The sequence below is a fragment of the Bacillus rossius genome, chromosome 7 (assembly GCF_032445375.1).
Source record: "Bacillus rossius redtenbacheri isolate Brsri chromosome 7, Brsri_v3, whole genome shotgun sequence".
In the NCBI taxonomy this organism is placed as follows: domain Eukaryota; kingdom Metazoa; phylum Arthropoda; class Insecta; order Phasmatodea; family Bacillidae; genus Bacillus; species Bacillus rossius.
The window spans coordinates 38,393,170-38,411,921 of record NC_086335.1 but is presented as its reverse complement, the minus strand read 5'-3'; the positions used below and the strand labels follow the sequence as shown (position 1 = coordinate 38,411,921).

At 34.8% G+C, this 18,752-nt stretch overlaps 2 protein-coding genes across 2 annotated transcripts in view; one reads left to right on the top strand and one right to left on the bottom strand.

The window, feature by feature from the left end:
- Window positions 1-7,883, top strand: part of LOC134533852 (innexin inx3-like) — a 55,454-nt gene extending 47,571 nt beyond the window's left edge. Inside the window, exon 7 of the mRNA XM_063371548.1 lies at window positions 3,215-7,883. Within this exon, the coding sequence (XP_063227618.1) occupies window positions 3,215-3,406 (192 nt within the window). The 3' untranslated portion in view covers window positions 3,407-7,883. The remainder of the gene's footprint in view (window positions 1-3,214) is intronic.
- Window positions 1-18,752, bottom strand: part of LOC134533853 (dedicator of cytokinesis protein 3) — a 286,469-nt gene that overhangs the window by 171,250 nt on the left and 96,467 nt on the right. The window lies entirely within an intron of this gene.

Here is an 18,752-nt window from a genome sequence, read left to right as displayed (position 1 = left end):
CGCAAACAAGCTCGTGGTACCTAGTCAGATAGACAAAGGATCATGCAAGTTTTCGCCACTTCTTGTGAGGTTGTCTGTTGATCTGTCGCCTCCTCTAGAAAGGTTTAAGCAGATGCCTTACGATTTATTTTGCCCATCAGTACAATCTGACCTAAAGAACCGAGTATGTTCAACCTGTAGGATTTATTTTACATCCCACAAGAGTGTGAAAATGCACAATCGTTACATGCATGGCAAGACTGCCCAATACCTTCGTGAAAGTCGAGTACGGCCACAGCGACTTGCTGCAAGAAGGGCAAATGAGCTTCTCTGCATTGTGCGTCGCTCTGAAACATCATCTGAGGATGCCGATTGGCTCGACGAAGACGAAGTTGATGCAAGCGGGTTAACAATTCCGGAACCCTCTTCGTCTGCTCTCCGGATGCCAGTAATGAAAGAATCTGAGTGGCTGGCAAACCCATGGACAGAGGAGCAGTAAAACTCCAATTTAATTGTTTTTTTTTTTACAATCTACTTATTTTAATTATGGCTAATTTTATATTAAATGTTTTTCGTTTTCGTTCGATCGTATTCTGAAATAGTATTATATTTTGACAAATATATTTTTATTTCAGTTAGTTTTATGTTTGTAATTGCATTGCCAAAGGTAAAAATAATTATTAGAAATAAAATTTGTTATTTAATTTTAATAGCTTTATTAGTGAAACGCTAAAATAGGAGAATGCATGAGAAGAACAATGGCGGATAAAGCAAAAAGTGAGTAAGGACAGAGCCAAGTCAGGAAAACGACTTAATTAAATGTATGATTGCTAAATGTATGATTGAGTAGTAAACATTTATTAGGACAAAAAAAACATTAGAAAGCTCTTGCTTTTAAAAACAAGACATTTCAAATGTTAATAAATAACAACGCGAATAAAACAATAACAAAGGTATTTTAGTGACTTATTCCGGTACGTTACGCCACATAATTGTGACTTTCAGGTAAAAATGGTCACTTGGGGTTACGTAACTTTTACTAGGGGGGAGGGGGGGGGGGGTACAGAAAAACGTTACGGTGCGTTACATGGGGGGGGAGGGGGGGTCAAAAATATCAAAAAATTGCGTTACGTAATACTTGAACGCTCCCTAAGTCAGAACACTTACTGTGTGTGCATGCTTGGTGAGTATTTTCAGACACTTTTCAATGCTCCTTATGAAATTTAAATGAGTCAGGAAATATATTGTAAATTTTTTGAGGGTAAAACAGTATAAACCATTTGGTTTCTTGTCTTCCCTTTTTACATTTATTTCTCAAACAAATGTCCGTAAATAATCTAGTCACATATTCAGCCTTGTGAACATCCAAGGTAGCTGATGAATAACGTACAGGAGATTTACATTGGAGTTGGGATGATATCTTCAGCATGCGTCAATCTTCCAAAATGCAACGGATGATTGTGCCTGTTATTTTTTTGAAGTGACACTGGACGGAGAATCCAAATTATTATGAGGAAAGGGGTAACCAAAAAACTCTTGAGAAAATCTTCTGCTGGCAATATTGAACACATCGTCCAAAAATGTATATTTTGATCAATAAAAAAATCTTGGTCTTTTTTCTACCCTGGCTTGCCATTTTGTAAATTGACTTCAGTAGTTGGTGCTTTTTTCATTCGCTTTTCTTCTTGCTGTAGGTGCTTTATGGTTATTTCTGTTGATGGGATTAGTAGGTTTAGCTTTGCTTTTTTTGCATAGTTTTGTTACTAGTTATAATTATAACTATCTAAGTATCATAATGTTAAAAGATTACATTGTAGAGTTGCTGGTAACACTCGTGTACATGCTGAGGATAAATTTTTACCAAAAAAACTCTGGCTGAACTCATTAACAAGTTTGTTTGGTTCTACAAAGTTAAATTTATAATCCATAGAAAAAATACCTAAAGCTTTACTTCTTTTGTATATTATAGACAAAAATTATGAATTCAGAACAGATCAGGACACCCCAGTGGTCTCGATATTGTTTTGCAGTCTTGATGTATAATGGGAATAATAATGGGTCTTTGAGAAGCAATGAAACCATTTCACGATGTTTGAATTCTTTAATGCTTATTGCACATGCCTACAGCACAAGAGCAAAAATATTTTGAGTAATATACATGGATATTAAGACTAAAGTTTTAAAAACTTCCATTTTAACTTGCTTAAAGAGTTGCGCTGTACGTTGGTTGAGGAAAGTATGCTTGTTTGTGAAATTGTCATTGGCATATCTAATACATAATTACTAAGAATAATACAAATTAATTGGCATGTTAATGTGTGTTTGAAAAATCTACCAAAACCAGTATTGTAAAAATGAGGTAATAGAAGAAGCGAGAATTAACTTTTTTTTTTTTTAGCCATTTGGTCTTTTAATTTTAGTTCAAACTTTGCTAAATAATTGAAAGTCATTGCATGCTTTTCAGTGTAAAGGTTGCCAGATTAATACTACCAGCTTTTTAACATTAAAAACCCTTTGTATATCATTAATTATAAGTTTTTTTTATTAAATATTATTAGGTGTTGATTTTTCCAACACCATAAAACAGTATTTATTTAATAAGTATTTTTACAGTTCTGGGCAGTCTTAAAGAAAAAAATAAATAAATTGGTGCGGAACACATTCTTATTTCACAAAAACTATTTGTAGTAGTCTGTCAATATTAACAACAAGGATTCTGTTTAATTATGTGTTACGCTGAAACCGAGCCAAAATTTTTAATATTGACAGATAAAACAATTGTTGATGAAAAGTCCCAACATAGGTGGTGTCTTTTTACGTTAAGTCTCCTTAGATGTAAAAATGGAATATTATCAATGATATTAATAAAATACAAGAAGAAAATTTATTTCCAAAACTCTCATTCCTAATTTTAGTTTACAAAGTACAAGGTGTCATAAAAATTTTTAAAAAAATATTTCTTTACTAATGTAGTTGTCTCTAAACTGTTGCACTTATGGCGTGTCTCTTGACAAAAGCACGCTGAAACAGGAACAGAGCTAATGGCAGTGTTTCTTGACAAAAGCACGCTGAAACGGGAACAGAGCTAATGGCAGTCTCTCTTGACAAAAGCACGCTGAAACGGGGACAGAGCTAATGGCAGTGTCTCTTGACAAAAGCGCGATGCTAATGGCGGAAATCGATCTACGGGGCGGGACTTGCCACAGTTAAACACCGCGGTGTTTGCCCCCCGCAGGTGGGGGACTTCCTGCTGCTGCACCTGCTCGGCCAGAACATGAACATGATGGTGTTCGGGGAGATCCTGGACGAGCTGAGCTGCAAGCTCAACGAGTACATGCACAACAACATGCCCACCGCCCCCTCCACCATGGAGATGTCGCCCATCTACCCGTCCAAGGACAAGTTCCCCAAGGAGACGGAGGCCTAGCGGGGCCCGGTCCGCAACCGGCACGTTGGGGCGTTTTTGTGATAAAAACGGATTGTTGTGCAACGAGTTTGTGGTAGTATCGAGTGTTTCTCTACGTTATTTTTAATGGTTGATGTTTTGTTTAACATTTAATTGATCACTCATTCCAGAGTTGTTTTTTTTTTGTAGGTTTCAAGTAAGCTAAGGTAAGTTTCGTAGTTTTAGGGATTTCTACAATGAAGCTTGAAAAGACTGCTCACAACTGTGTTAACAGTTCCTACTACACAACAGATCTGATTTTTTTTTCTCTTCTAAATGGATAAACTGTGATGGAACTAGAATGCTGCTTTTGGATGCAATGCATTGTGTTTATTGAATATTGTGCAGGGTTTTACTCCTACGCCCCCTGTTCTGTCCATTGTATAGGTATATGTCAAGTCGTGTTTAGCCGTTTGCTTCATGCTGTAATGGTATGTAAAATGTCCATGTCTTGCTTGCCAACTTCATGATGAAAATGAAAGGTCTGAGATAAATTTTTTATGCAAACAATTCTACAAAATTGTTAAGACTATCAAAAAAATGTTTACTTAGCAAAATTTTGATTAAAATTATTTTTGTTATATAGTTAATTTTGATATACCTAGTTATGCATAAAGCTAAAATACATAATTCCAATATGATGAAATTTTTCTCATTTGATGTACATAGGTTTTAAATTTGTACAGTAGTACATACTTGTGAATCTGAAATTAGGGCAGATTAGATCATAACATTCCAAAATATTGTCTATTTTAATTTGGTATTGTAAGCACCTAGGGACTCCAATAAAAAAACTGTGAATAGAATATCAATGTCCTGCATAAATCTTATAAAATTCTAAGCTGTGCTCAAGTATATATTTTCACAATGATAAAATTTTGTTTACCACTATGTTGTTAAATTATTTTTTAGAAAAACCTAATTCAGTGTTTTTAAGTGCATGGTAGCACTGGTCAATGCTGATTGGATATTGTAATTGTAAAATGACTTCTAATTATATACATAAATCTTAAGTTTTGTCGATAGCTTAACACCATTGTAGACATTGTACATGCACTCAACTTATTTAACTAAACAATTTGGTTTCAGGGTTTTGTATTTAAATTTTTTTGAAGAGTTCTTGGATGCATATATTACTTGGAACATTCCATAGTGTGTTAGGATATTGCAACAAATTTACATATTCATTATTTTTAAAAAAGTTAAATACCGGTTGGTATATATTTTGATAATAATTGTGTTAAGGCATTCCAATTTTTAAATTACCAACTATGAAACATTCCAATAAAGCAAATTTGTAGGTAGGTATAAAAAAACCAATACATTAAATGAAACACTACCATTGTATGGTACTTCCTGAAATATAATAAATTTATTTGTTTTACTTTAAAAATTTTATTTTTACTTATTCACTTCACATATGGAAGCAGTGTAAGCTAGTGATATTTCAATATTTGTTGAGGAAAATTGAACATTGTTAGAAATGGTAGAGCATGTCATTGTTAATAATTTTGATTTATTAGTTCATTTTTCCACATTCAAAATATGTATGTTATTACTGTTAGTGATATTTGCAAAACATAGTGTAAAGCTTAAAAGTGCCAAATGCTTATTTTATTTAAGATGGGGTTGTATGCATTAGGGCCTACATGTCTAAAGATTTTAGACAATGTAATGCATTCCAAAAATTAGACAAAAATGTAAGCTGCTGATTTTCCTATTGTTTAGTTTAAATGAAAGTTTATTTACGTAAGTTTTTGAAGTTCTGTAATACAATATCTATTTTTTTAAAAAGGTTGATTTTGTTATGCTAAAGATTTTATGGTATAATTTTGTAAGAAATAATATGTGAATGCCTTTTATGTACATTTTAATAGCAATTTTTTTAAAACTATTGGCATACTTTTGATGTTACGCAGCTGTAATTTTTTTAAGTTGTAATTTAATTTTTTATCCTCAATAAATATTTGGGTAAAAAGCTTTGTCTAAACTGTTTTGATTACAGTAATTGTTAATGTAGAGATTCCTTCAATTATGTAGGTAACATTCAGACACATCCTGATTTTAGAGATACTGGTAAAATGTTGTAACTAAACTAACAAATTGGGTGACAGTCGTTACTATATAGGCGCTAACTGGAATCAACTTATTTTCCAAAATAGCAAACAGTAATGTAAATAGTACATTCAAAAGCAGTGACAGGACTTTTTTCTTAAATCTTTACACACCGAATCTTGTAAACATACTGCATATCTGCCAATTTTTACGTTTTTCTCATAATTTGTATGGAAAATAATCCATATTACGGTTGTACAGAAATTCTTAATATCTTGCTCTTTTCGAGCTTAAAATATTTTAATTTATGCCTTTTTTTTTCTGGAAGTGGAAATTTTTTTAAGGTTTGCATTTCTTTTTTTACAACATTGCAGCTCATCTTAACGTATTCTGACGTATTCGTCACATAAACAAGAAAAGGTGAAAAATATTGACCGGAACTAAATTGAGCTAACCAACTATAGAATTCCCCCCCACCACCCCATTTTTTTTCACTTTGTTAAATAACCCAAAGGGAAACTTATCCATATGACGTATAGCTCTTAGACGGAAATGGCAGCATGTGTTTGGTTGTATTTTTCTGTACGTCTCGGAAGTTTAATGCTTGTGTAAGAAGATATTTATTATTAAGCAAGGTTACATGTGCTGTCATAACGTTAAACAAACTCTAAAAAAAACAGTATGGACATGTGTTTAGGTTGGCATATTCGGAACTGTTTCCGTGTATTAGACTGAAAAAGACCCGAACTAGGCGCTTTGCAGCTTGTGCCGTTATGATTTAAATGTTTCTCATGACAGAAAGAACAATTTTTCTAATAACATTAAGTATTCGAAACAAGTTAGTAATGTGAAATCGGCTAAAGAAAAAAGACAGTTACTTTTCGATGAGCCATACCAGTACAGTACCATGGTTGTGATTCTAGCAAAATACTATTTCACCAGTTTTTTTAATAGAACATAACAGTTTGATGACAGATCATGCTGAAAATTTTTTCTCGAAAATATTCCAGACTTTAGACAGAGCAAAAAAGTATAGTTGCGGTCGCACAAAAACTACTGCTATATTTAAAGAAATTGCATTGGTAACCTATGAACGCAAATTATCAGAAACCAGTAGGAATTTTAGAAAGTCAATTTGCAGAGTAAATAGAGGAACTGTTCGAAATAAGTATATTTGAAATGTTATTTTATTAAATTTGAACAATAGATGCAGTGTTTTTTTTTAGAACCAGTGTATAGTCATGTGATGTTTTTAAAATAAAATATTAATTGTAATCTAAATCAATGGATCATCTCTTGGTAAGTTCACCAATATTAAATTAATTACTCTGGTTTTCTTTGATTTTGTTATTTTAATATTAATTTTAATTAGTTCTTAAGGTATTAAGTAGATATTTTAAAGGTATACATCCTTTAAATTATTGTGTGTTAAGGATGGTGCTTTACTTATGGTCTGTTTCACTAACATTAAATCATTGCATATGATTTATGAAAACATTTAGTTTTCTTTCCAAGTTGGCAGGTATGATACTTAATGTTACAGTAACAACACACAAAGTTTTTCTCTTATTTTAACTAATAAAAAATTGCAGTTTTTTGGTTTATTCAAAAGTGTAGACATCTGAGAAGAAAAATTTTACCCTGCTTTTAAAAAAAAATGTAAATAGTCATACATTTATTTAAAATGTACAGTTAAAACTAAATTCTTAAACTTAAAATTTAATACTATGGCTATAACGCCTGAACACAAATATATAGGGATGTGTCCAGGGGCACAACAACTAAATTTCCAAAGGGGGGGGGGGGGGGGCCAATATACCTTCTTATATAGAATAATCGATCCCCCTATTGAGGCGGGGGTCCGGGGGTCCTCCCCGGGAAAATTTGTATTTCAAGGTGGAAAATGGTGCTATTTAAGCAGTTTTATTATCTAAAAATTGATTATACAGCACTTTATTTGCCCCCGTTTGCCCCCACTTCAAGGTTTCAGAGGGGGGGCAAAATACCCTTGCCCCCTGGATGTGTCCATAGCACAAGACAGCCATTAGCAAATTGAGCCTCAAAGTAATGGATAAATTTCTGAGATGGATAATATCTGAATACTCGTACTGCTAGAACCACCTGTTGACAATTATTGGTCATACTAATGTCCACCATAGCCATTTTGTGTCAATATCTACAAATATTCAGCAAAACCTAAATAACTACCAATTAAAAAAATTATTAAGTTTGGATAAATATAAATGTTAGCTATCAAAGTAAAAAATTTTATTTCAAAATATTAAATACCCCTCTAAGTTTAGGTTAACCTTTTATTAACGTTCATTTGCCTCTATTTGAAGCTTGCAACATTTTAAACAAATCTTTTACCAAAAATCTAAAATAATACCATGTACAAACAAAATAAAACATGATACTGAAGCTAATGGATGTAGGGATGCATCAGTGGAGGAGTTACCCCCTAGTAAACGTGACCATGTAGGGATGCATCGGCATCCTTTGCGAAAATTCGGATGAAACTTGGAGAGAGCCACATCCACTACGATGCACTTTCAGTGGATTTCTTGGCTAAGATGTTAGACTTCGTATTAGGATGCAGCTTATACTATTTGTGGGAACTATGAAAAGCTTATTTAACTATCAATAATTTCAAGAATGGAATAGCAATGAATATTTTTACTAGCTGACAGTGAATTTAATTAGGGATTTGTCCCTTTCCTTGATTATACGCCTTAAGAGGCCGTGTCAGTAAATGTTTATTTCCAATATTCTGATCTAGAAGTTCTCTCTTTTAACAGTGAGATTTAGTGGCTTATTCAACCGAAGTAACTGTAGCCGCAGCGCGTGATAAAGCTACTATACCCTTATCACAGGATTAGTGGGACGGTTGACAGCTCCAGCTTACTCGACGAAAAATGTATCTGGTTCCTCGACAATCTGAGAGAATGACAATCTGACCGGCGGCTCACTAGGAAATTGCGGATGCAGGGATTCAGAATCAAGAAACCGCACATTTACAACTATAGTATGAGTCGTATCTAAAAATTTAAATAGTTTAAACGTATCGGAATACAATTAATCTTCAAACATGTGGTAATTATTCTTTATCTGGATGTAATATTACGTGAAAAATAATGTTAGTTGACATTAAAAAGTAAATGAAATGTATCATTTAACGTTTTAAAAGGATAATAACATAAATTCATACGCTTAGAAATTGCATATGCATTACACACAATCTAAATACAATCTCACTTAAGTCAGACTACCTAATTTTTTACAATGCACCATCATACAGTTTGTTTCAAAGAATTTAAATTTACAAATATTACTATTTATCTGATTACGATATGTATTTTTATGAATACGAATTTACAAAAAAAAATATTGAATTGATTACATTACACTTTAACATTACACAAGACTAAAACACTAACAAAACTTAATTTTATATATTGCTGTAGCATATTAGAAGACGAAATAACTCACAAGACTAAAATTAACAGGGCTGCATTACAAATTTACTTTACAGAGGAGAAAATATCCTTTAAAGATATTTCATTACCTCATTGATTACATAATACTGCCGTTGATGTGATCGTTGGTATAAAGTATTGAAAAAATATATTCCATTATGTTTATGTGAATATTTAGAAAACGTTATTGCCTATAGATGCTCATTATTTAAATAATAAAGAATCTTTTACTTTTATGTACTGAACAAACAAAATACTTATAAGTTAGTAAGAATAAGCTTAGTTGAGTAACATCTTCAATTTTTATTGAATTCAATGTACATATCGAAAATCATGTACAATGAATGCAACTGATTGAATTCAATAAATATTTGATCTTGTGAAACGACCATAATGGTGATGTAGATAATTATAGATGCTCACATGCATTTTGAGAGTCCGTATAAAGCCTATTACAATTCTATAAGTATACATAAAATGCTTTTAAAATAGACATGTGCAATATTATTAAAACTTGTTTAAGTAAGATCATCACCAAAAAAATGATAATCCTTTAACAGAAAGTTATGTTTTATAAGATTTTAACAAAACACACATACCATAAGAGAATATTAATCATGCCACATAATTCAACACAAAATACTCATTCCAGTAGGCGCTACGTAAAAATAACTTCTATTTTTATGCTGATAACTTTGCATTGTGTTATATATATCTATCATTATTTCTAACTTTTAATATTCTCTACACATTAACTGAAATTAATTATTTACAGAGTCTTAGCAAATGTTGGTCTGTACCACATACAGTTCGTACGATATCTCTACGTGAAACACATACAGTTCATTATTAGTAATTTCAATTATATTTCCATGAACATAATGAAATTAGTATAGGGCCTAGGTTGTTCACTGTTGAGTACTTCTGAAGTATTTTCATTGTGAGTTAACATACATACCAAATGCCATTCTTCCAGTAAAGTTACAAAGAAGACAACAAGATAATATAAGTATGTATGTAGTACCATATTTTAAACCCCTATTAAATGAATAATAACTCAATCTCTTTTCTGGACTATTAATTAATAATTTTTTATTACTGTTATTTGTAACTTAAATAAAATGACAACTAACAAATTAGTAAAATATATAATTACGTGCGATATAGTGTGACATTTTTACTTGGATGGCAAACGAATATAATAAAATGTCTATGACAATGTTAACTTTACTCATTATTATGGAAAGAAACAAAATGGGCAGATAAGCATATTCTACGCTGACATTTAAAAATGCTCAATTCAAAATGAACATTTCTTCCCGATGACAAACAAAAAAGTTGTATGGTCGCGAATAATACATTCGTATGGCGTCACATCAGCAGAATATTCCCTTGGCATAAATGTGTGAAGTCTGTGGCACTTGTGGAGAAGTAAACCTTCGCTCGAACACGAAAACAAAGGAACGAACAGCTTTTTTTTTAATGGGATGTGCAATCGGAGACCCCTGGGGTGGTTGAAGAGTGTCAGGTCGGTCGCCAGACCAGATAGTAAAAGCTCAGGGGCTGAGGATAGAAAAGGCATATCTCCAAATTATTAAGTATAAATGTTGTCATGTAATAGTTAAAGACTTGATTACACCCAGGTTTTTAAACCCATCATGATCATGAAGACACTGATCGGAAGGTAATGTGCAATACATTTCAATGGCCTTTTCAGTTTTTGCTAAATAATTATAAATATAAGCAAAATTTCACTGTATCTGGACAAATAAAAATATTGATAATATTATTTTCATCACAGAAATAATATATGATATGATAACTAAATTTGAAAAAAAGCTGTTATGTTAAATGTATTGTATACTTTCAGTAGGCAAAATTTCCGGCCCCTACCTCTTATAGACTTTGAGAAAAACTGCCTTTTAAAATAACATTGATATATATAGGAGCGCAAATTTGTGACACGGCCTCTTAATATGTAAACTGAAGAAAGAAAAACCTTTTAATAACTGCAGTAGAAACTGGCTGCCAATATCAAAAAAGGTTGGTCCAAGCAAGACATTGCTACACAATGCCTCTTTTCTCTCTCTTTCTCTCTCTCTCTCTCTCTGTCTCGCTCTCTCTCGCTCTCTCTGTCTCGCTCTCTCTCGCTCTCTCTGTCTCGCTCTCTCTCGCTCTCTCTCTTGCTCGCTCTCTCTCTCGCTCGCACTCGCTCGCTCTCTCTCTCGCTCGCACTCGCTCGCTCTCTCTCTCTCGTGCTCTCTTGCTCTCTCTCTCTCGCTCTCTCTCTCTCGCTCTCTCTCTCGCTCGCACTCGCTCGCTCTCTCTCTCTCGTGCTCTCTTGCTCTCTCTCTCTCGCTCTCTCTCTCTCGCTCTCTCTCTCGCTCGCACTCGCTCGCTCTCTCTCTCTCGTGCTCTCTTGCTCTCTCTCTCTCGCTATCTCTCTCTCGCTCTCTCTCTCTCGCTCTCTCTCTCTTGCGCTCTCTATCGCGCTCTCTCGCGCTCTCTCGCTCGCTCTATCGCTCTCTCGCTCGCTCGTGCTCTCGCTCTCGCTCGATCTGCCTTTCGATAGTATAGATGACCAGAGTATTGGCAGCCTTGTACTGGCTTATCCTGGATCTCTTTTCCCACATAGCTACCCTGTTCAAGATAACCGTGCAAGGCATGCTGAAAATTCATCGTCGCATGCACAGCAAGTTTAGGATCAGCTTGGAGTTAAAACTTGGATTTTACACGTTGGGAGATCTTTTTCACTCTTTGATGGTATGACTTTATTCCAAATTATGTAGTTTTAATGAAACACTCCATGAAATCACAGGAAATAGAATTTACATGCACACCGCAAAAACTTATTCTGCACAAGTAAAAAAAAAGTATGTTTTTGCAATAATGAGATGTTTGTCTTTGGTAAAAGTTTGGATAAAAGACATATTGCCTACAAACACAAATTTTTGATGCAATCACTGTAACTCGTATGGTTAACTTTAAATGATTGTGTTGACTTGGTAAGGTATTCGAAAGTCTTTTATGGGCTACCCCTTAATGCCACTTGTACATGCTTGCTTACAGTGAATCTCGTTTCAAAATTTAAGAATTTTTGTGTGATGGAAGAATTAAATTAGTTTTTGGCATAATTATTTTTTAAGGTGGTAGATAAAATAATTCGGAGTTTCTTCACATTTAGGACATCAATAGACGGGAAAGGCATAGAAGCAATGTGTTAGGGCAACAGATCACTTGCACATTCTTTAGATAAAAAATGGAAGTCGTCAAGATGGATTTTATACCTACACCATAGAGCTATTACAGTATTTGCTAATGGAAGTTGATTAGTGGTATGTTGAGAAACTACAACAGCAATATTGACAATGGCTGTTAAGTGATTTGATATTTTTATTTGTATGCAAATATTGCCTGCTGTACACTTACTTTTCTTCAATTCATTGCCTTCATAATGTGAAGAAACAAAATTAAAACAAAGCATGACTATTCTAATCAAATATTCCAGTACTATCATAATTTGCCGACTTCCTAATCTGCACATCTTTGAACAAACTTGACTCCCAGTGCATGCGTGGGTAGTTAACCCCAGTGGCAAGGGGTGGTGGGGATAGCCAGGCGCATGACCTTATAGTTGGGGGTGGCTCCAGAGCTGAGCAAGCTGAGCAGAAGCTCGTGGCCCCGAGCCTAGCAGGTCCCTGCCGGACCTTCACCCTAGCACATGTGGAAATGTTTGTAATTTAATCGTAGCCACCTATGTCTATCTATAACAATAAGAGAGAGTTTGTATGTACATATTGTCGTTTACGTAACGCGGGGACGGAAAGACCTGGACACGTGAAATTTGGTATATGGATTCTCCAAGGAGGTCCGTATGTACCTAAACATGATTTTTTTTTTTTTTTAATTGATGTTTCAGCAATTTTAGATCACATCCCCCCCCCCCCCCCCCCGCCACCAAAAAAAAATCACAGCTTTTGATTATTTTCAAATGACTAACTATCTTTGTGAAAAAACTATGATGGTCAAAAATATTATTCACACCTTTTCTATAAATTTTTGAATGAAAAACTGATATGACACAGTTAAAAGCACATTCGGTTTTATTCTGATACATTTATTTTTGCTTCAATTTTTTATTTTTTTTTATATAATTTTAATGACATATTCCTAGTGATGAAATGTTCTTGAGTATATAGCCTAATCATGAAAGCTAAGAACAAGAACCCATGCATTCACTGATTGATTACTGTCTCAATACAAAAATATCTAAAAAAAATATGTAATTGGGTTTAAAGTAGGTCTTAGGGCAGCACTAAGAAAAATATTTTGGTTGCACTTCATCTATAAAACCCTATACAAACTATCTCATGTAAATAACATGTGTATACTCTGCTTAAAGAATAAAGTAGAGTCGGACAACTGTAAAATAATTTGCAGATTTTTGTCACCACGTTTGTTCAAATTGAATTTATTTGCAGCATATTTCACTTTTACATTTTATTCCTTTTTTTAATGCAGTCATGCGAGACAGTTAACATTTCAGTTTTGATTCAATTTCATAATAAATTAATTGGCATTTTAATACTTCCTCTGTGCTATCATGGGTAGGGACAATGTATATGGTGAATTACGATGAAGCCAAAATAACACAGAAAAGCATGTCAATACACTAAATAACACCAAAATGCTAGTTAAAACACCAGAAACACTGAAAAAATTAATATTTTAATTTATCAAATTCAATGAATGTAAATTATTTACTATGGAGTTGTACCAAAATGTATATAATAAATAGATAAGAAAAAAAAGTCTTTTTTTTTGCAACTGTTATTAGTAAAAAATTTTTTTAACCAAGTCATTGGTACATTTTTCAAATGCATCTATACTTGTTGATTAATCTGTATGGTTCTCAGTAGTTTCACATGCTCATAACATATTATATTGTAAAAATGCATATGTTGGTCAAAATTACACTGTTTTGATAAAGTAAGTATTATCAAAATGTTATATTCAGCAAGTGTTATCTATGTCTGTTGAAAGTGGCGCTATCTTTATGAATAAACAGAACTCATTTATATAATTAAAAATTAAATGCTGTACGTTGGTAAGCACATCACTTGAGAATGGCTGGACCGATTTAGCTTTTATTTTTTTCGCGAGTCAGATAAAGGTTTTTATGGAAAAAATGTGAAGAATTGCTTGAAAAATTGAAATTTCTTTTTTCTATGATTTTTTTTTATGAACTTAAGACCTTAAGGGGCCCGCCTCGTCAGGGGTGTATGTGTGTTAGTGAGGCGGGATGATAAGCGCGACGCTCGCTGGTGCTTCTAGTGCGGTATAGCCTCTAACCTCAAGGCTCTGAACTGGCGTGCAGTCTTCTCGTCGTCACAGGATAACTGTGAAATTTGAGCGGTGACCGTAACATTATGTGGCCGGGAAATGAAGATAAAGGTGTAATGCAAGTCCCTTAAGTGCTTTCAAGAATCTGTACTGGTGGTTTTACGCCTAAAAGTTACTCTGAAAACACGCGTTTTAGCCATTTTAACTCTTCTAGAAACACACTTTAAAAACTTAATCCGAAATCAAAAGTACTTTTCCGTCCTCAGCGAACTCTTAAATGCTTTTCGTAAGCAGACCCCACGCGAATATCTTGAGTAGTTTTAAAATCGCGTTGTTTTTCCTGAAGCTCTGCACACCGTATATGTGCCTAGGTAGGCGGGTCTCACAAGACCCCTTGTTTCGAAGGTCAAATGTGCAAAGTTTCAATTCAATCGGATGAACAATGTGTGCGCATATAGAAGACGAACACAGAAACATTCATTTTTATATATAAGATGATGAAGAATACTAGCTGCAGTACCCGGCGTTGCCCGGGCTGAACACAGGGTGATATATTATCCTCGAGTTAAAGCAAAATGGATAGCGCTATATGACGATGTGGTGGTCATAGAGAAATGACACACAATTACTGTTTGTATGTCTATGACCTATGATTTTCTATTTAACCATGGTGATTAGTTGAACAGTTTGATAAGTGATGCGCTGCAGCGCCATCTAGTGGCGAGTTACAAAAAAAATGAATAGCATAAAAACCTCCATGAAAAAACGCTATGGTGTGCCCACTTTTATGGCGATCGGTCAAAGTTGTTTATCAACGTCATACATACCAAATCACACACACACACTCGTGCACATACAAACACACAGATATATAATCTGCTCCCTTGTCATATTCTTAAATAGCAACAGGTTGCCGGTATTGTGCCGGGAAACCGCATTGCGTTTCCGGACGGTCATCAAGCGGGGTCTCCCGTCACTTCCCGTACGGCAACAGGAGGAGGGGGGGAAGTCGTGGATGACGTCACCGCCGCGAACTGCCTCCTCCGACCGCAAACTCACAGGCACTCTGGGTTCACCTTGCAAATCGCGCGCGCATCTCCGGACACAAGCTCGAGTCATTCTTAAGCTTTGATTTCAACCTAAGAGAATTCGCGATGAATCTGGCATAATGGTAATGTAAGCAAATAAAATATTTTTGGCGATTGTCTCCAACCATCAGGCTGCAAACATTGTTTTTTCGTCATAATTATAAATTTATTTAAATTACGTAACTTTTTCAGTAGACAAAATTTAAGAAACCTAAAACATTGTTCGGTAATTTTTTTTTTAATTTACGCACCGCGAGTTACTTATACCAATAATAATAATAATAATAATACTAATAATAATAATAATAATAATTAATGTTTCAAGACAGGAATTACCTGAGATATGTAACCTGCAACTTATTTCAATTGTGTTAGATGAATTTAAACAGTTTTCAACGTTCGCCAAAAGGACCCGATTGAGTTCCAAAAATTTTTTTATGCGTGAGTTTTCCTTGATGATATATATTCAATGGTCCTGCTGAGGTTTTTCCGATTTCCTCTTTTAGTTTTACGTGCATGCGCTGGCTGGCAGCCCGGGGGGAAACGACGAAAGACGGCCTCCCCAAAAAACCAGTACTGCCCAAAACAAATGCGGACAGCAATGTCCAAGTGCCCGCCCCTTTGCTTAGCAGCTGTTTTCTACTTTGTCCAACTGTTCTTTCGTAATCATCCCTCTGTTTCCCGTAACCAACCGGCTTGCTTAATGCATGAATTTTTCATCCCGCATGAAAGAGCCCGAGGGTCTAGGCAGGTTTTACCTAGGCCTAACTCAACTAGCAGTTCATAGTCCAGATCTAAGAATGTGGAGTTAGACGTGGCTTCAATCGCAAAGCAATTCATCCCTCTCCCTGCATGGCTAATCCCCAGCACGACTAGGCGTATAGGCTTCGGCCTGAGACGCGCCCATGTCCCTCCCTAACCCGAACCCCTCCCAAACACATTTAGTTTCAGTTAGGTTAGGGGGAAAAAAAATATGTTTTCCCAAGATCACTGCAGCCATTGAGCCGTCGACACTGCGCACGTTTCTTTACGTCGCAGCAGGTAAGCTAACCTCAATTCCCCCCTTCCTTTACGTGAACAGGCCATCCACTAACGATTAACCTACAACTGATAGCACAGAATGACGTTACACGCTGATTACATCTTCAATTTTCTGCCACAACAACATTCTGACTCATGCCTGTTGTATGGCCACATTATCGGCTATGACCAGTCCATGCAGGCTAGACGAGAATCCCCGAAACCATGTAACTTCATCCCAAGGTCTATAAGTACTACACATAGACGTTATGTACTTGTATATCAACAATTATTTAGACGCTGCCTTCTTCATACTCTTACTACTGACTGATCTTAAAACACACACAATCTCAGGGTAGTAAAATATGTTTTGTGTTTTTGACGTTTAAACATCGGTATACGGCATTTGGCAGGAATAATTTCGTGACTGGAACGAAAGTCGATCGGAACGGAAATATGTAGACACGGTGCTGCCATCTGTGAAAGTCTCAAAAATCTCGAAAAGATGGCGGACCCGCTTGATTCACTCGTGTATATTGCTTTCGTGAACATCGCAGAATTTACAGCGCGCATGAGTATTAAAATATAACACTTTATAATAGTAAAACTATCCTTTAACACTTTGTTATAATTTATAGACATAAAAATAAATAATGACAACTTAAAAAAATACGTTAAAATGCTAGCATTACAATTTTGAAAACCCTTAGTTAACATTGAACTGTAGTGATAGCCTAGTGCAGAGTTCATCATACTGTAGACACACAACAAATTGTTAGCCTACGTCATATATTCGACGCCATTTTGAATAAAATAAATGCGTGATGAAACTTTTACTGTTAAATCTTAAATGTTACAGCGGCTCAGTAAAATAAAGGTTTGTTTGATGGACGTATTTACATACATATACTTAATGTTATAATAAGTGTTTAAAAATGTTAGCACTGCATTCGTAATTCTTTAGAGAACCGACAATACGTTAAATGTCTTTGAAGACGTTTGTTTCATGTTTCAACACAATTTTCCTGACAAATAATGTATAGTATTTTTTTTTAAGTTGCAGTTACATCTTGATATGAGTATTTAAGTTTACACAATGTATTCCAGGATAGTTTCACTGCCATTAAATTTCCCTTGGCACACCAATACGCTTAGTACACCTCCGATGTTCGTGAAAGTTAATATACACAGGTTCATGCTGCCACACCTGGGGTCCGCCATCTTGAAGACTTCGGCGCGTTGCTATAGCAGTTTCGGCATGCGTGCACATTGGACTTAAAACCTTTTATATTTCCGTTGTGTAACGCGGGCTTATTTCATTACATTTCTGGTACATACTAAAACTTCACCCTCAACATGCCTATGGAAATAGAACCTCAAAAACGCAGACGATGATAATTCCGGTCTAGGGGAAAATGTCACAGGTTCACTTTTGAGGTATTTGCATACATACGACGCGTTCGGTACTCCTGTTGTTCGGCTAGTCCTGAGAAATCAACAGTACAGTTAGGCTTTAAAATGGGGGGAAAGTTTTGCCGTTTTTTTCCCCCTAGAATGAATACTTTTTGTATATTTATCACGCACGGCATTATTTTAAAGAATTCTACGTTAAATTACGCGTCCGAGATGCGTATTATAAGTTTATTTGTAACACGAGAACACCTGAATTTGCTCGTTCTGAGGTTAAATGTTTACAATTCACTGGCGAATATTCAAAAACTAGCTCACATTTTTAAAAATACATTACTACAATTTTTTTTTCTCCAAATATTTTATTGAACACTAGCTAAACCCGGCCACGCTTTGCTGTGGCACAGTTTAATATTAATTCATTGTTTAATTTAATATTTTACTGTGCATGGCTGTGGAATGTAATAGAAGAAATAAAAATGTGTTTAGCTTAAATATTTTTATTGTAAAGCTAATGGAAGGACTACATTCCTTGTTTTCCCATTTTTTGCATAAACATATAGATCAGATGGTTTACCGACTCTGGAGCACCCGACATATAACTGTCCATGAGAGAAGCATTCATTTTCTAAATTCAAACCGCACACTTGCAAAGATTGTCCTTGTGCTTTATTGATGGTCATAGCGAACGCAAGGCGTATTGGAAATTGAAGTCGTTTGAACTCGAACGCCATATCTGTCGGAATAAGTGGCATTCGTGGAAGTAATACGTCTTCACCTTTATGAAGTCCAATCAAAATTGTTGCTTCAATAAGATTATCCATTAATTTTTTAACTACTAATCGTGTACCATTACATAATTTAGGCTGACAGATATTTCGAAGCAATATAATTGGCACACCAATTTTCAAATTCAAAATATGTGGTGGTAATCCT